At 34.5% G+C, this 19,159-nt stretch overlaps 2 protein-coding genes across 5 annotated transcripts in view; one reads left to right on the top strand and one right to left on the bottom strand.

The window, feature by feature from the left end:
- LOC129801779 (succinate dehydrogenase [ubiquinone] flavoprotein subunit, mitochondrial) overlaps positions 1-19,159 on the bottom strand; it is a 22,277-nt gene continuing 3,118 nt past the window's right edge. Inside the window, exons 1-7 of one of the 3 annotated variants that reach the window (XM_055847096.1) lie at positions 16,641-16,774; positions 13,450-13,475; positions 13,151-13,367; positions 11,801-13,024; positions 5,141-5,308; positions 4,724-5,077; positions 1-424 (exon numbers count right to left, since the gene is read on the bottom strand). In XM_055847096.1, the coding sequence (XP_055703071.1) occupies positions 245-424; positions 4,724-5,077; positions 5,141-5,308; positions 11,801-13,024; positions 13,151-13,204 (1,980 nt within the window). In that variant the 5' untranslated portion in view covers positions 13,205-13,367; positions 13,450-13,475; positions 16,641-16,774 and the 3' untranslated portion in view covers positions 1-244. Of the gene's footprint in view, positions 425-4,723; positions 5,078-5,140; positions 5,309-11,800; positions 13,025-13,150; positions 13,385-13,449; positions 13,476-16,640; positions 16,775-19,159 lie in introns of those variants that run through there. The other 2 variants (XM_055847095.1, XM_055847094.1) reach the window with 2 other exon arrangements.
- Positions 16,088-19,159, top strand: part of LOC129801776 (1,4-alpha-glucan-branching enzyme) — a 21,718-nt gene continuing 18,646 nt past the window's right edge. Inside the window, exon 1 of one of the 2 annotated variants that reach the window (XM_055847091.1) lies at positions 16,088-16,299. The gene's annotated coding sequence lies outside the window, so the exon portion shown is untranslated. The remainder of the gene's footprint in view (positions 16,300-19,159) is intronic. The other variant, XM_055847092.1, reaches the window with a different exon arrangement.

Below are 19,159 nucleotides of genomic sequence, written 5' to 3' on the forward strand. Positions count from 1 at the left end.
TTTTTAGCAACAGGATTTTTAATCATTTATTAAATTACTATAATTTTTATGAGAAAGAACACAAAAAGGGGCAGGTAAATCATAAAGACACATTTAAGTACCCGTTTAATTTAATTTAAATTTAAATACTTGCGTTATGTGCTAACAACTCGTTGGGGATAATTTACAGTCGATTTCAAAGGGCAAAAAAATACTAAATCAAAATGAAAACAAAATAATCGAGTACTTGATGCAATTTCATTTCTTAATAAGAGCGAATTGCAGGGGGCACGGTATCGCATTCAGAACTCAGCGTATTATCAATCACGGGTCGATATTTGATCGTAACTTTTCCCGTTTCTGGATCACACCACGTGAGTGTATGCTTGCGCCAATGTTGCTCCAGCGGCTTCTTCTGCTGCCCTTCGAGTGGCTTACTGTAATCCTATAAAAAGCAAAACGTAATACAATTGTTAAAAAAAAATAAAATTTGTTTTAATCAATTTTAGGATATTCAAAAAGTCAGAGATTGCATTCAATTTATATGGCGAAGAGGGAGACATTTAAATTGGGGCAGCTTTAAAATAGAGTTTTTTCTCTTATTTTTAAATAAAATTAAGGCTACTGGGAGAGAAAGATCTCTAATTGCTGACATTCCCAGGAGAAGGATAAACTCCATTATCTCAAAGCATTCTGAATGGCTACAGAGGGCAGTTCCATGTTTTCATGACAACACTTCCTGCCAACATTGAAGGGCCTCCATATGCTTTAGATTAAATGCATCAAGGATGGAAAATACTTTAATAGCCAGACTCAGAATTGGGTACACTCGACTGACTCACAAATATAAAATTGAGAGAAACAATCCACCTTATGGCGGCATTTATAGCGGGGACTTTTGATTCGAAACTGTCCTTTCGAAATAAAAATATCTCACTGAGCTTTCTCGCCGTGTCATTTTGCCTACTCTCAGCTCAGGCGCACAAAATATCGCACAGAGCTTTCTCTCAGTAACACTTGCCTACCTTCTGGCGCACAAAAATAACTCTTCGAAATCTCAATCAGCTGTTTTTTGTTATTGATAAATATAAAGTGCTGTCCGTGCAGATTTTTCAAGAGTTTTCACACCTTTCACCAAGTATATCTTTAAAAATACCAAGTGTTACAGTGAAGTTGTTTAGTGAATTTGATTTTCATTTTAATAGATTTAGTCTCTATTTTTTAATACAGTAGAGTTCCTCAAATTTGAACATTTGGGGGGTATAGATGACATTTCTCACTCCTCAAATTTGAAAGATATTTTCAAAACCGCAACGGAATTCATGTGAAATGCACTTTCCGTAAATTAAGATAAACAACTTTATAGAATATATCAATGTAATTTATTGCGAAATAAATGGAATTTGTTGCGGAAGTAAAAATAAAACGATAATATTGAAGAAATACCAGAGAAAAATGGCACTCCACGCAAGACTTTCTTCACATAACCTCATATTTTACATTTTGAACTCAATTGTCGTTCAAATTTGAGGAACTCGTCTGTAACAGTTCCACAACATACATGAGGGGAAAATCTGTTGAGTAAAATCTCCAAAAAACTAAATATTGCTATCAAGAAAACACAAGAAGTACTAAAGTAAGATGAAGGTTTTCATAAAGTCCAGCTATCATGAATGAACATGAATATGAAGGAAAACGAAACATTAGCTATTGTAAAGCAACTTCATTAGCAAAACGTTTTCGAATTGTAAATCAACTGACGATGTTTCCTTAAATTCCTGACAATAAGTTATAAAATCCTGCGATGAGACGAGTTTGATACAATATCTTTTTTAACTTATTTTTAATATCTATTAAATTATTACCAATACCACGTACCTCAAAGTAAGTTCGAAACGTTTCTGAATAAAATAGAAAGTCTGCTAGGCTTTCTATTTTAGTCGAGACACAAATGGGAGTATTATAACAGCTAACTGGGAGATTTTATTCAGACACAAACCTCAAGGGGAGATTTTCAAAGACTCGCCGGTGCATAGCACTGTGGGGTGCATTTTTAAAATACCCTCGTTTAAAAGCAGGCTTAGAAAACAGATTGATAAATATATTTCCTTACAAAATAGAGGAAAAAAACAGCTGATTGAGCTTTCGAAGAGTTATTTTTTGTGCGCCAGAAGGAAGGCAATTCCCACTGAGAAGCTCAGTGCGATATTTTGTGCGCCAGAAGGTAGGCAATTGTCACTTAGAGAAAGCTCAGTGAGATATTTTGTGCGCCTGAGAGTAGGCAAAATGACACTGCGAGAAAGCTCAGTGAGATATTTTTATTTCGAAAGAAGAGTTTCGAATCAAATGTCCCCCCTATAAAGCTTCCTAAAAGGTAATTTTGTGATCATTCTCAAAAATGCTGGGGCAAATAGTATCAGGCATAAGATACTACAGTAGACTCTCTCAAAATCGTGCATTTGGGACCGAAATGTCAACCGAATTAGAGAGAAATTCGGGCGACAAACTTTTTGAAATGCAACGATTTTTTATTCATGTGCATATAGATATTGAGAAAACTATTAAATTTATAATGGAGATCGGCTTTTACACAAAAAATAAGTTTGTCCGGGTCACGTCTAGATTTTTTTTTTAATAATGCAGTTTTAGTTTTTTGCTGTTTTCTTAAATTCAAAAATTTATATCTCCGCTCCTAATTATAATAAGCCAAAATTACGCGAATTTTATCCTCTTAACTCTTGTGAACATATCAAGAACCTATCATAAAAATAATGTATATTTTTCAAAAGATTTATTGAAAAAGTGCACTCAAAATTGTATTACGAATATTATTATTACACACGGCTCTTCGTTATCCGGCACTTCGTTATCCGCGTGACAGCTGCCAAACACTGGCGGTTGATATATTCAAAATTATTTTCACTAAACATGAAGTTTGTCCAGTGTGAATTAAAGTATTATTATCATTGTATCGAAGTTTTTAATACATAATTGTGATAAAAAATGAAACATAAGCGCATCATGAAGAAAATTCTTTTGTTCTTTGTCAGGTAGAAAATAAATTCACACAGCACAAAATATAAAAACCGTTGATCATTCAAAAAACCTAAATGTCATTTTGTCCCCCAGTCAGCCGGATAACGAAGAGTCGAGTGTATATATTATTGTTCACGAATATTATTATGTAGTGTATATATAAAGATATATCTTTTATATTACCAAAGAGATATTCAGAACAGAATGCAAATCAGGAAAGAGGAAGAACACCAATTTTAATAAATTCGAGAAACAAAGTTTACTAAAAATCTTTTCCCAATAACTATTTGGATAATAATTGCCCTGGAATAAATCAACTAAAATCACTCCACTTGCGTATGATGTATAATACCATGGTAAGGAATGGGCTAAATATAGCCAAGAATATGATTGTTCACAAGACGAATTTCCTCTTAATATTTTAATGATTCAATTCAAAGATTTGATTGTTCTAATCGGAAAATATACCTTTTTCAGACACTTGGTCTACGTTTTACTTGTAAACTCATCCCAAATAAATTATTTGAGCCCTAATTAGCCACAAATCAATTCATTTTCATTTAAATTTTTGTAACTATGAACATATCCTATGGTTAAAGCATAGAATATATTCTTTTTTGACTCTGAGCTACACAATAATTCAAAAATATTTGCATATAAGTACACCGAGAAATAAAAGAGGTTGAGATTACCTTTTTTTCGTCATTACCTTAACACTTTTTGGGTGTAAAAATATATCAACATTTTTTAATGTTAATTTTACACCTTTTAAGGGTAAAATCAACATCAAAGAAGGGTAACTTTAACCCATAATACACCTAAAAAGGGTAATATTTACACCGTTTTCGGATAAATACTGCAGAGTAAAATTAACACTTCCGGAATGTTATTTTAACTTTTTCGGATTTCTCTCAGTGTAGCAAACCATGAGCAGTACATTGAGAGAAATCCGAAAAAGTTAAAATAACATTCTGGAAATGTTAATTTTACCCTGCAATATTGATCCAAAATCGGTGTAAATATTACCCTTTTTAGGTGTAAATGGGTTTTAAAGTTAACCTTTTTCATGTTAATTTTACCCTTAAAAAGCTGTAAAATTAACATTAAAAAATGTTGATATATTTTTACACCTAAAAAGTGTTAAAGTCATGAGGAAAAAAAGTTAACCGCACCCTCTTTTTTTTCTCAGTGTAGGATTTTTTCCATGCACTGAGAATAGAGGGTGCGATTAACCTTTTTCGTCATAACTTTAACACTTTTTGGGTATAAAAATATATCAACATTTTTTAATGTTGTTTAATTTAATTTAATTTAATAAATACCTTTTTAAGGGTAAAATTAACATGAAAAAGGGTAACGTTAACCCCCAATACACTTAAAAAGCATAATATTTACACCGATTTTGCATCAATATTGCAGAGTAAAATTAACATTTCCGGAATGTTATTTTAACTTTTTCGGATTTCTCTCAGTGTGTAAGATTACTTGACTATGATACTTGAAGATGGAAAAAATTAAATATAATTTCCCACAATTTTGCAAAGCTCTCGTAATGTTTTCTCATAAATTGATTAATTATTTTTAACTACCGTGACCTAATTAATTTGTAAATGATCCTAAACATTTTTATGAGAAAATAAGAACAATTTGGCATTTACACTAAAAATTCCTATCGATTAGAAAATTTTGAGAAAATTGCATTACTTACATATTCATCGATGCGTGTTTTAAAGTCCTCCCTAGCATGAGCACCACGAGATTCTTTTCTATTTTCCGCAGCGACAATCGTCATTTGGGCATTAAGTAGCAAATTCTGCAGCTCAAGTGTCTCCACGAGGTCCGAATTCCAAATCAGTGACTTGTCAAATACTTTGACATCCTTGAAGGATTTGTATACATCTTTCATCTTCTCAACACCAGCCTGAAGGGTTTCAGCCTCCCGGAAGACAGCTGCATGCGTATGCATTGTTTTCTGCATTTGCAGTCTCAGGGTGGCCGTTGGAATGGCACCATTGGCATTCCTCAATTTGTCCAAATTTGCCACAGAAGCCTCACCAGCATTCTACAAAGGAATCTTTCAATAAAAAAAATTTGCAAGAACAATAACAACAAAAGGGGAACCAACCGATTTTAAGTCAGGAATAGGTTCTCCTGGGCGATTTTCTGAGGCAATTGTCTTAGCACAGGCTCGTCCAAACACCACTAAATCCAGCAGAGAATTAGCTCCCAATCTATTAGCACCATGCACGGATGAACAGCCGGCTTCACCAGCAGCATACAATCCTGGAACAACCTGCAAAATTGAAGATTAGTGTATAGAGGTAATCTTATCAATTCCCCATTAGCAACTAATTTTGTGATAAGATTGCTACTATTTTTATTTTGCAAATCTGTGTTAATCGATACTGCACGATGATAAGACACAAACAACATTTAAAATAAAAAGAAATTAGTGAATGTACGCGGCAAGGGTAGAGGAGACTGGGGCAAAAAGTCACAAATCGAAAAATTCAAAATTCAATATCTTTCAAGGTAAAAAAGATAGCGGCTCAAATTTTTTTCTATAGATAGCCTCTATAGACCTTCTTCAATGTCGTAAGTTTCTTAGAATTCGAACAAGGAATTTAGAAAATAAAAAATATCGAAACTTTTAGCCCTATTTTTGAAATATTTTCCTTGCAGAAGATAACAATTATTACCTACTTATTTTAAAAAATTGATGCACTGGTGAATATTTTCTAAATAAATTGGATTTTTTGAATAAGAATCCGCTATCTATTTTAGAATTTCACAAAAGTTCTTTTCTCCAGAAATCCTTTTATTAAAAATGGCCACTTGGGGTAAAAAGTAACAAAAGGTATAGAGCAAAAAGTAACAAAAAAGCGAAGCAATTTCTGATGTCCCACGGCGAAAAGAAACGTCATTACCATGTTTTGTCGCTTGTTTGCATTGGTCAAACGATTTGCAGTCTTTCGTGTGTTTTTTTTCTAAAATAGCTTGAAAAGTGCTTTTCTTGTTTTCTCACTTTTCTCGCAGAAAAAACGGTGTTTTACAAAGGTGTAGATGAATAAATTTTCTATGAAAATATGTCCTCTAGGTATTTTTTCAAATTTACGAAAGCCATTAATGAAGCGAATCAAAATATGATAATACCCAATGTCTGGTACTATTTGCCCCAGCATTTTTGAGAATAGTCACAAAATTACCTTTTAGAAATTGGCTTGATGAACGTATTTCCTTACAAAATAGAGGAAAATTACTTTCAGAAAGTTGTAGAGCGGTAACTTTCCTATAAAACTGCGCTGGTTAGAAATTTTTGAAGCGCTCGAGTAGCTTGTAAAAACAATAAAATATCCGTTTTGTGACTTTTTGCCCCAGTCTCCCCTACCATAAAAAATTGCCGTGAAAAGGATCAGAAATTAAACGTAAAATGCATTTTCCACTCTCAAATACTTTTTTGAAAAGATTTTCCAAAAATTCGTCAAAAAATTCAATGCTAACCCGTTTTTTTGATTATTATGCGTAAATATGAAAAGCTTGATAGATTTCCAACAGCCGTTCTGAAGACGAAATTGTAGCTTTCTTATTTGGAAAGTCGATCAAAAATTTTAAAAATCATTTTGCAGTTTTTAATATTAATTTTTGTGCAACGTTACTTTGAAAAAATAATAATAGACTCCATTTGTTAATTCAAATTGAATTTTGGGTTTTTTTTTTGGAAAGCTTATAAGATTCCACAACAAATCTTTCGAGTAAGTAATAAAGGAGCTTTTCTTGGGCAAAAGTGCCTTTAATCAGGTCTCCCTGAAGCATTAAAATCTTTCATATGATATTTTTACATTTGAAAGAGAATATTTTACTATTTTTAAATTGAAAAATGTACGATTTTCACAGATTTTTACCGTAGAAATTCAATACATAATATTCTTGATGAAATATTTCAATATTAAAGATTTTAAAATATTCTGGGAAATTGAATGCATAATTGAATGTATAATATTTTGTAGAAAAGTCTATTAAAGACGATTGGAAAAAAATCCTAGAGCCTTCTACAGCCATTTTCGTTCTAAGAAGTTAGACAGTAATTTTTTCTGACTCCCAACTTCCTCTTGTCCTCTTAAAGGATTAAATCACATAATTGTCGATTGTCTTAAAATAATAAAAGGGACAGATAATCCTAACCGGCTTATTGTAGGTGAGATTCTTAATGTGAGCTAACTCGGAATGTACGCAAATTCGATTTAGAGCTGAAGTTGGGGGCGCCATTCAGTTATCTTGAATCAAATTCGTGAAATTATACAAATTTTGTATTTAAACCAAAATATCAAGGATTTGGATGGAGTGACAGAAAAGTGATATATGGGTGAAACGTAAACCAGAAAGTTCTTTATAATTTTGCAGAAGAACTTGATCTCATTGATTACTCAAAAGCCGAGATGATCGAGGTTGTTTGTTCCTGAACTCGTTTTTCAACCAGAACGCCCCAAGCGTTCATTTGATGAACTTCAACTATATCAAAGAAGTGTTGTATTTTGTGAGACTTTCCATTTAAAACCCTATTTTAAGTGTCTTGGTCGAGTAGAAGCAGTCAAATTGGAATGTTATTGGTATTAAAGCGTTATTATGGAAAAATCAATTTTTTCATACTGAAACGACAAAATTGGACAGATCGCATTGTCTGATTGAAAAATGATGTATGGACGAAATATAAATATAAATGTCCTCTATAATTATGTCGAAGTAATTATCAACATCGGTTCAGCGACACTCGAGATAATTGAGGTTATGTGATACTGAAATTGGTTTTTCGACTGTGGTGCCCCTGGTGTTGGTCCCACGAAGTTCAAATGTTCTAGAAAGTTTTAGCCGTTTTAGCATGTGACGCAATCTTTCAGTTGAGCCCTCACTCATCATAATCGGTCAAATAGAACCGGAGATATGATTTTTTGAATTTCGTGAAATTTCACCCTTCATATCTCCGGTTCTATTGAAACCACAGCGAACCCACGAAACTTTTTGGAAACGTCATACACTAGACTACAACACTCTAAAATTTGATTAACTTGCATAATGCCGTTTTTGAGAAAAATTAGTTTAAATTTTGATGCTATCGCAGTGCCACCTGTGGTGACTTTTAGAACTACCATCTGAAAGGGCTCATCGAGACGAAACCAAAAAGCCAAAATATAGCTCAAAATGTTAATTAGAACCTGAGATAGAGGCCGGTCAATTTTCGCACTTTGACCCCTTATAGCTCGGGTCAGGGGTTATCGATCGAATTAAGTTTTTTTTTGTTTGATAGATATGATCAGCGGCTACAACGTACTAAAATTTCAGCCCGATGCACAAAGGAATTTTTGAGTTATTTAATTTAGAAAATTGAAAAATCTTCATTTTAATAATAGCGCCACTAGCGGTGGTTTTATGAACTTGCGATGTTAGAAGGGGAAGTGCAATTTCACGAGAGCTTTACAAAACGTCCTCACCTTTTTAAATTCTGACAATTAGAACCGGAGTTATGGCCATTTTAAGAATTGATTTTTGGACCCTTATAACTCGGGTAACTCAAATAATTATCTTACGTCAAGTAAGTGTTGTTTTGGCCGCTAGAGGTCTCTATTTTTCACAGAATACCTCAATAGTGAAATTTGGTTTGAACAACACAATAGGACCACTTTTAATTATATTAAAGAATGTTATATTAAAGAACCGAATCAATTATATCACTATATCAAAAAATCTCTTACTTATTGGGTTCATAACTCTGCCTCACAAAAATCCTGGAAGTCCTTGGATTTTCCTCTACAGGAAAATGAATATGTATCGGCATTTTTTACGAAGGTGCACCGGTTAACTCAGCTTCGAACCACTTTTTCCCACCTCTGTAGGCCTCATTTTCCCCGAAAACATTACACCGGACACAAAAATTTGGGCATCACTACTTAGATGGAAATTTCATCTACTTGTTTTCACCATTTGTAGGAGGTATCACGCATTAAAAATCAATTTTAAGCTATTTTTCTAAAACATGTTGTTTGACACTCGAAAAACCATTTTTTCTCTGTATTCTGACAGTCAGTTAAGAGCTTGGTTATGTATGATTCTCTCATAATCACACCTAATGTAATCCTCAGATTTTCTCTAACACCTCCAATTGGTCTTACAGAACATATTTCGGACGTAACTGATTTTAAAAATGACCAGCCACCAATTTAAAGTGAAATGTGGAAAGTTCCACTTTAAAACAAGGAAAATTGAATGAGAAATACTCAAAATACATCGAAGTGACAATTAAAGGATCACATCTACCATAAGCATCACACCTATTGTAATCCTTGTTTTTTCTCTAACGTTTCGAATCTGTCTTACAGAACATTTTTAGAACATTAGTGATTCTCAGAATTACCAGTGATTAATTTAAAGTCAAATGTGAAAAATTCCGCTTGAAAACAAAGCAAATTGGATGAAAAATTCTCAAAACGCACCGCATGGGCAATGAAAGAATCACATCTACCATAAGCAGGTTCACGCGTCATGTTTGATTTGACAGAAGTAAAATAAAAAAAAAACATCTGATGAAGTCTCATTTTGATGGGGAAGTGCATGGTTTCCTTCGAGATTTTAGTGAAAATTGTTTAATATCCCAAAATTTTGTTGTGAATTTATTCAGTGGAATCTCTGATGAGTCAAATATCCCGAGCGGCGTGAAGAGTGTGACCCAAAACAGTGAGGAATTCTCAAATTCGGTGGACAGTAATTTTGACAGATGTTTTTACGAAGCTGCAAAATTCAATGTTCCTGAGCAGCAAGGGTGGTAATTTTTATGAATTTTCCACCACCCACAAAAACGACCCCCTTCAAGCAAAAGATTTTCACGATAAATATTAATCCTGATAAACTCTATAACTTGGAATAGTTGCTTTTTCGAAAAGACACTTGCAGTGTGCAAAAATACATAAAATATTACACATCAGAATTACGATTTTAGGCCCATTTTTTATTTTTGCCTTTTGGACCCAGGAAAAAGGGCCTAGGCTTCCAAGTTTGTCAGGCAATGTGAGATGTAAGACTAGCTTTTAAATTATATGTCCATGGATGAAATTCATTTAGTAACTTAGAAAAACTCAACTTTTACGAAGCTGCAACATTACGAAGGTGCAAAATCTTCCCATAAATGACAGTTTTCCTGTTTTTTTTTTGGCCGAACTGAATTTCACTCCTGAATTTTACTCCAATTTTAAGTTAGAGCTTCATAGTAAGAATTCAACTCAATATTATGCTAAAAAATGATTTTTATGAAGCATATTCTTATATACAATTTACCGCTCTACAACTTTACCAACGTTATTTTGCTCTTCTAACTCAAAAGGAAATGTGATTTCCGTGCAATTTTCTAAAAGACGATTTTGTGGAAATTCTCAAAACTGCTGGAGCAAATTTTGCCAGGAATGGGGTATTTTTTGCTATTTTCTTTCGCTTTGTTACGAGTTCTTGTATCCAATTGAAATATTTTGATAGGCAATTTATCCCTTTATAAATTTATTCAGAACATTTTTTATTATTTAAACGAGAAATGTGCTTTTCAAGTTATTTTCTAAACGCTGCTGTTTTTAGCAAGAAAATTCTCTTCGCCGGCTTAGAAATGGCAGAAGAGCGAATTGGGCAAATTGGACCGAATGAAGTTTGCCGAAGTTTGCATTGCACATAGCAAAACAGGGTAAAGTCAGTGATAAGCCTAGATTAGCTTACTGTGTTATCACACTTGCTCATTAAAATTTTAATATGATTCACATTAATTGTCGCTGGTGAGAGTCCAAATGTGTAATTTGTGTGTTTGAATCATTTTATATTCAAAATTTGATCTATTTGTTGATAAAAAGGTAGACTTGGCCCGCAAAATTTGATATAAATTGATTTATAGCATTAATGCGAAAAATTAATGCGATTTTCTCTTTAATTTTTTAATGTGAAAAATATTTATGCTTTAGGTAAATTTAAACTTATTTTTGCAGGCCAAGTCCACTTCTTTATCAATAAATAGAAAAAAAAAACCAAATATTAAGTGACTCAAAGACACAAATAACATATTTGGACTCTGGCAAGTGACAATTAATGTGAATCACATTAAAATTTTAATGTGCAAGTGTGATAACGCCGTTAGTTTATTGGAGCTATTAAGTTCCAAAGACCAGACGGACGGACGGGAACGGTTTCTAGCCACCCATTATATTCGAGATCAGGAAGTGGCGAAAGTGTGCCACTTCCTGTACCGAAAGTGTGCCAAATTTCGGTATAGTTGCATGCAAGCGCCAAAGTCTCAAGTTTGAAATTTAATATTTTTAATGCAAATTGATTTTTTTTATTCTTTCTTTTGTAAGAGTGTTGCTTGGAACCTTGTAAAGAGTTTACCGTCTTTATTTACTCTAAAATCATTCTTAATACATTTTAAAATTAATAAAAATATAGACATAGCTTTGGTGCCCTATATCGGCCACCTTCATTCTCATAGTTCCTTGCCCTTCGGGAATTCTTCCAATATCTTTTTCACGTCATCTCGTTTGTCGAACCTACATTTTTTGTTATTCTTTTGTATTGTATAATCTCTAGAGTACGTAAAATATAAAGGTTCATGGAAATTCGAGGAACAAAAAAAGTGGCCCAAAATTGCAAGCTGGCCGGAATTTGGCACACTTACCCTAATTAAAATTTTCTCTCTGCAATTTTCTTTGAGTATTAATTTTTTTTAAGAATTTGCAATTCTAATTCTAATAAAAAAAAGACTAACCTTGTCGTTACCGTTGCCGTCTGAGGTTAAGACCTGTCCCTTGTAGTTCGTAGGTACTCCGCCCATGTTGTAGTGAACTGTGGGAATCACTGGAATAGGCTCCCTGGTGACATCGACACCGGCAAAGATCATGGCAGTTTCGGAAATACCAGGCAGACGTGCAGCCAACTGTTCTGGGGGCAAATGATGGAGTTGCAGGTACACGTGATCTTTCTCTGGACCAACTCCTCGGCCCTCACGAATTTCAATGGTCATGGATCGTGAGACAACATCACGGGAAGCGAGATCCTTGGCCACAGGGGCATAGCGTTCCATGAAACGTTCACCCTCGGAATTCACAAGATAACCTCCCTCTCCACGACATCCTTCGGTGATCAGGCATCCAGCTCCATATATGCCAGTTGGGTGGAACTGCACAAATTCAAGATCCTGCGATGGTAAGCCACATCTGGCCACCATAGAAGTTCCATCGCCAGTGCAAGTGTGAGCTGAGGTGCAGGAGAAGTATGCCCGACCATAACCGCCAGTAGCCAGAACTGTGTTCTTAGCTCGGAATCTGTGTATGGTACCATCTTCCAGAGACAGTGCAATAACTCCTACACATTCACCATTTTCCATCAAGAGATCCAGTGCAAAATACTCCACGAAGTAGTTGCAATTGTAGCTCAAGGATTGCCCGTAGAGGGTATGCAGCAGGGAGTGTCCTGTTCTGTCTGCCACAGCACAGCATCTGTGTGCCTGACCACCCTTACCGAACTTCAAGCTCTGCCCACCAAATGCCCGCTGATAGATTTTCCCTTCAGGCGTCCGGGAAAATGGCATACCGTAATTTTCCAACTCAATTACCGCCTTAGGGGCTTCTCGTGTCATATAGTGGATGGCATCCTGATCACCCAGCCAGTCTGACCCCTTGACAGTGTCATACATGTGATACTTCCAATTATCCTCCTCCATATTTCCCAGAGCAGCATTAATTCCACCTTGAGCTGCAATTGTGTGACTCCGTGTGGGAAATAACTTTGTCACCACGGCTGTCTTAAAGCCTTCGGCCACGAGACCGAAGGCTGCTCGGAGCCCAGCTCCTCCAGCACCAACAACTACGGCATCATAGGTGTGATCCACAACTGGATATTCCTTGGAAATCGCTGACGTGTTCACCTGTGCTTCGGCGTTTCTATTGACACTCCCATGGAGTTTCCGGGTGGCCCCAAACAGCAGTCGTGTCTGCGAGATTCAGTGAGAAAACAAATAAATACCATTTCAATGACAGAGGGCTTCTCCGGAGAGCCAGAGAAAAAAACTTGTTACATAACTAGGTTAGTCAGGTGAATAGCCCCCTCCAAAACTCACCTTATTCGCAGTATTTTGCCCAATGAGCTTGGGAAGCCGGAAAATAGCACTCATGATGGAATCCTTTTGTTCCGCACCAAGAGTCTGAAGGCGTAAGGAGGTTTTTCTGCTTATCAAATCTTCCAACACACACGATATTGGTGTGTATTTTTTTTTGTACCGACACTTTACTGAAGTTGGTCGTGAATTTTCGCCATAAGAAGAAGCGTGAAGTTAGCTATAAAGACCGGCGGAAAGTGGTCGGGTCAGGTCGGATCGGGTTTAGGGTGGGGGAAGAATGTGGGAATGAAGATACCTACCCAGCAGTAAATGTAAAACGTAAAACCTATACGTAAGAATAGTGATATCATATGTTGCTGTGCACTATCAAGTAAGGCTTAAGTAAGGTGCAAAGTTTTCTTTCTTTTTTTTATTAGAAATCCATCTACTAGAAGATGATTGCTCTAAAAACTTTCTTTTAATCAACACGTAAACTATCCTAACGGCGTTATCACACTTGCACATTAAAATTTTAATATGATTCATATTAATTGTCGCTGTTGAACATCCAAATATGTTATTTATTGTGTCTTTGAGTCATTTAATATTTGGTTTTTTTTTAATTTATTGATAAAGAAGTGGACTTGGCCTTCAAAAATAAGTTTAAATTTACCTAAAGCATAAATATTTTTCACATTAAAAAATTAAAGAGAAAATCGCATTAAATTTTCGCATTAATGCTATATATCAATTTATATCAAATTTTGCGGGCCAAGTCTACCTTTTTATCAACAAATACAGGGTGGCTGAAAAAAAATGCAACAACTTTCAGAGAGCATGGCTGTCAAACCACTGGTGACAGCGGTTTCATATCTTGCATAGTGGTAGTTCATTTTATTGGCTAAAAGCCTACACAAAAGCATTTTCGATAATATTTTGTAAAACTTTTTTTAAACCGTAATGGAACACAAACGTGACAATTTAATGTCGGTATATTTTGCAGCAAATGCGGAAGCAGTTATCGTTAGGGCTCTTCAAAACCGGAATGTAATTAAACTTTCCGTTTTTCGAAACATAACTTGGTACAGGGATACTAGTAGCATTTTAAAATGCTTTGGTGAAGGTTTAAAAAAATTGCTTAATCCCTAGTTATCGTTCATAAAATGAAGAAGCAAATTACCATGAATCGCAAATACCATAGATCGCAAATAACCATGAAATAAATATTGTTAAAGGACCTCTATATGAAGCCCTAAAAATCCTGAAAACGAAGAGACATCGTCGATCCTCATAAAGATGTCAACTTTTCTGATAAGAAAAATCTTTATTGAGCAATTAATGTTCAAACAAAATAATTGTGTCTATTTGAAGGAAAGATCATACGATAATTTAGACGTTCGAATGACCACTAGAAGTCAAGGACCACCTTATTTGAAGGTCAAGATTTCCTTGAAGACAAATTATCGCTATCCTCTGGGGTTTTTAGGCTATACCGTCAAAATGAATGGCAATGTGTTTCTGAAAATTGTCCTGGAAGGAGTGTTGGTGTCGTGGACAAACAAAAATTTTAGTAAGAAGTAATGGAAGTTCGATCAAGACACGACAACGTCTCAGAAATCACGCTCCGAAGAAGATTTGGCTAAAAAAAACGTTTCGCACTTCATTTTGGGAAAACAATGACCTCCACAATTCTTGGATGCAAAATCGTTTGACTTCTTTAAAAGAGGCATTTTGTTGGTCAATGTTAGGACTAAAAAGTAGCAAAGTATCAATGAGCTGATGACAGCCCTTCCTCGTGAATAGCAGGACATTCAGAAGACTCACATTCCTGCAAACTACGATGCATTTTTTGACAGACTTAAGACCATAGTCAAGTCAAAATAAGATCGTATTGAACAAAACCGATAATACTCTAAAATTTTGATGTGTTTACTACCATTTTTTCTTTATTTCAAAAAAGTTGAACAAAAAATAAGGATAATATAGCGCTTTAGTTTGTTGCATTTTTTTCAGCTACCCTGTAGATGTAGATCAAATTTTGAATATAAAATGATTCAAACACACAAATTACACATTTGGACTCTCACCAGCGATAATTAATGTGAATCATATTAAAATTTTAATGTGCAAGTGTGATAACACAGGAAGCTAATCTAGGCTTATCACTGACTTTCCCCTGTTTTGCTATGTGCAATGCAAACTTCGACAAACTTCGTTCGGTCAAATTTGCCCAATTCGCTCTTCTGCCATTTCTAAGCCGGCGAAGAGAATTTTCTTGCTAAAAACAGCAGCGTTTACAAAATAACTTGAAAAGCACATTTCTCGTTTAAATAGTAAAAAATGTTCTGGATAAATTTATAAAGGGATAAATTGCCTATTAAAATATTTCAATTGGATACAAGAACTCGTAACAAAGCGAAAGAAAATAGCAAAAAATACCCCATTCCTGGCAAAATTTGCTCCAGCAGTTTTGAGAATTTCCACAAAATCATCTTTTAGGAAAATTGCACGGAAATCACATTTCCTTTTGAGTTAGAAGAGCAAAATAACGTTGGTAAAGTTGTAGAGCGGTAAATTGTATATAAGAATATGCTTGATAAAAATCATTTTTTAGCATAATATTGAGTTGAATTCTTACTATGAAGCTCTAACTTAAAATTGGAGTAAAATTCAGGAGTGAAATTCAGTTCGCCCAAAAATCGGGCATATGGGGCAAAATGTCATCCGGTTTAGCGATAGAATTGAGCGTTAAAGCCTTTGTAAATTCCACAAAAAGCGCTCAATTCTAAAGAATCACGATAAAATAGGAAGAACTACAGCGAATTTGAGCAAATTAGCTTCATAATTAAACGTGAAAATTGTTAACAAAATTTGTCGCCCGATTGAAAAAGAGCCGATTGAGTGAGAGTCTACTGTGTATACCTTGGGCATAAAGGGCTTACACGCATTTACATGTAAGAGTTATGTAAAGCATCTTTACGCTGCTGGGTAACCTTGAGAGACCACGTGTCAAAACAATATGAAAATAATAAATATTTTTTCGCCTGTTTTCTTGGAAAGTGCGGTGGTTTTTTAAGAAAAACTGAGAAGTTATCGGGTGAGTGACGGTAAAAGACAGCTTCATTAGCAAAAATCAGAGAAAACTAAGTTTTTTCGTGAAGTTTTATCAGGTATTGTGATTTAATTTCATTTAGGGGAATGTAGGCAGCCTTCGCACATTTTTTCGTGCTTCATCTTCATGACCTTTTTCTGACTAAACTGTAAAATGGGCAGTGAATTGCACTACACCAAAAAGTTCTCTGATCTTTGAGGTTTCTATGCATGTCTAGTTCACTATCACAGAATTGTTGGTTTTTCCTGGACAGAAAAATGAAAAAAATATGACGATTTGTGCGATTTTTGTCCCCGGGGGCAGCGTTCACACGATGGGGGTTTGGGCTCGTCATTGCTTTTTTTCTCGAAATAAATTTTATCTACAATTAAAAATTATGTTCCGATTATTATACTGTACCCCCGTGAACCCGCGGAAACTATCACTGCACTAAAAGAAGATCTTTAAAACATCTTTTTTCACATTTTCTGGAGCACTGTTTTTTCTTCTAAATGAATATCGAAAAATCGACTATGAACATGTTCACACGGTTCACACTGTCAATAACCGTTGTCTCATGGAGATGGGAAGGAAACTATACGCCTGTTGAAGAGGAAATGACCACGAATGTCTCAGTGTGGCTTATGAGGCTTTAGTAAGGTTATAATTTTCAAGCTGGAGTTGTCTGATGGTTGTGCGAACGCTCACACTTTCAGTGTTTGAAACCACACACAGTGTAGTACTTGAGAATTTTCCGCCAGCGTGAAAATAATTCCCCTCCGCCGCAAAAAATTATCACGTAAATATCATCTCAAGTATACTCTTCATCCACTGTGTAAGTGATTGTTTATAGAAATGAGTTTAAGTATGAGAAATCAAATGAAATGTGCGCCATCAAAATTACCCATTTTGAGCCAATTTTCTATTTGTGATCCTAGGACCTAGGAAAGAAGGGCTAGGCTGCCTATTTTTACAATGAAGATAAGGTTCATAAATACAAAACTTATGGCTAAAAAATGCGGAACCAACTCTTTGAAAATAAAGAGAAAATTCGCATTGTTCGAAAGCTCACACGTGCGAAGCTTGCCTACTACAATTTACATATTATTTTTTACTAACAAAACATGAAAATGAATGAATAAAAGAATGAATTTATAGTTATCTCTTAATTTGGTTTACAAAATAACGTAGCAATTGTGAAATATCGTACCGTACCGTACACCCAAAGAAGAATCCAGACGCAATTGTTCTTTAACTAATATCAAAAGAGAACTCTTAAATAATATTGAATTATAATAATCTTGTGTAATATAATAATAATTCAAAATCAAAATGTGTATTTCAATATTATTGATGAAGGGAAAAACTCATAAATTTTCATGGATTTGATTTGAATATTAGGTTATAAGTTGTTGCATTGCAAAGCCAGCTTATAAAGCTAGGCTGGAGATTTAAATAAAAACCCATTCCAAAAGCAATCGTAATTTAAGAATATTTTTAATTCTATTCATATTCTTTAGGCCTAAAATTTAATTAAAGGAAGGTATCAAATTTCGCAACTTCTTTGATTTCTGAGCAGACATTCTTTTTTAAAGTTTAATTTTATTTGAGATAATTTAAGAACTTTCCTGAGCTTCATGAGCCTCTTTCACTCTATATGAGACGCTCAGAGCAGAAATGGTCTCCTTTGTATGCATTTCCCTATTAAAACAGTACACTCCTGCTCTGAACGTCTCATATTCATATAGTTATCGCAAAGGGGAGATATTAGGGTAAAAATGTGTACACCACTTCCAGACACTTCCACAATTTATATGAAAGAGCCCTTTACACTTCCAGCATTTCGGAAGACTCTTGAAAATACTGCAATACTTCCAGTACTTCTTACCCTTCATGCACTTCACATACTTAGGGATCAATAAAATTTATTTATTATTATGAAAAATCTAATTAAGGAAACTTAAAAAGATCACAAGAAATGTATTTTTACGCATATATTTTTTTTTTAATATTTTGCTTATATTTTAAATTTCTAGCTACAGATATTCTTGCATATTAACAATATTTTATTATTTATCTGTATTTTACGGAGGTGTACCAAAAGAATTCTTTCTACGGATTTTCCAAGAGACCTGTGCAGCTACTTTTGGAAAAGAGAGTCTCTAAAAAAGTATTATCGTTTCTAATTTATTGAAACTGCGTTGAAAAGTCTGAAAGAGATCAAAAGTACGAGTGCAACAATTAATTTAGCACTTCAGAAGTACAGTGTCGGCCAAACATTTCTTGACAAAGTTATATTCGAGAAATTAGGGGTGAAATGATTAATTTTTCGGTACTATCGAATCGATAGTATCGATAAATCTGTATCTGTTAAATTAAATTAATGAAGACTTTTATCGCATTCTCAGGCCATTTATTGTGACATTCTTTGTTTGTAAATATTTGCATTAGCTAGAAAAAGTAGTTACCGTTTAAACTTTTTAGAATCGACAGTCGATACTATCGGAAAGAAGCTATAATGTCACCCCAGGTAGTAACAATGATTAATTTTTGTTTCTTTTTACAAATGAGTTGCCTGTAATCCAAAAATATTATTTATACATTTAAAAAAAAATAATTTAATATCGTACCAAAAATATTATATTTATTTTCCAAAAGAATTTTTTTATCGCCTAAAAGTTTCTTGTCACATTTGAAAATGTTACTCTGAAAAATAGATCATCCGACAAGATAGCGGTTAGGTCAGTGAGATATTTTTAAGGTCATTGCCGTTAACCCCATCATACCAATTTAACCACGGCGCGGGATCCGGCAAATCCTGTACTCTGGAATTGGATAGAGAGGTCGTTGGTTAAGGATTACAGTGCCCGCTCTCTAATCCGGATCGCCGTAATCCGGACGAGTTATCGACGGTTACCTTTAAAATCATTTTGAGGTTA

The sequence above is a fragment of the Phlebotomus papatasi genome, chromosome 2, assembly GCF_024763615.1.
Source record: "Phlebotomus papatasi isolate M1 chromosome 2, Ppap_2.1, whole genome shotgun sequence".
In the NCBI taxonomy this organism is placed as follows: Eukaryota; Metazoa; Arthropoda; class Insecta; order Diptera; family Psychodidae; genus Phlebotomus; species Phlebotomus papatasi.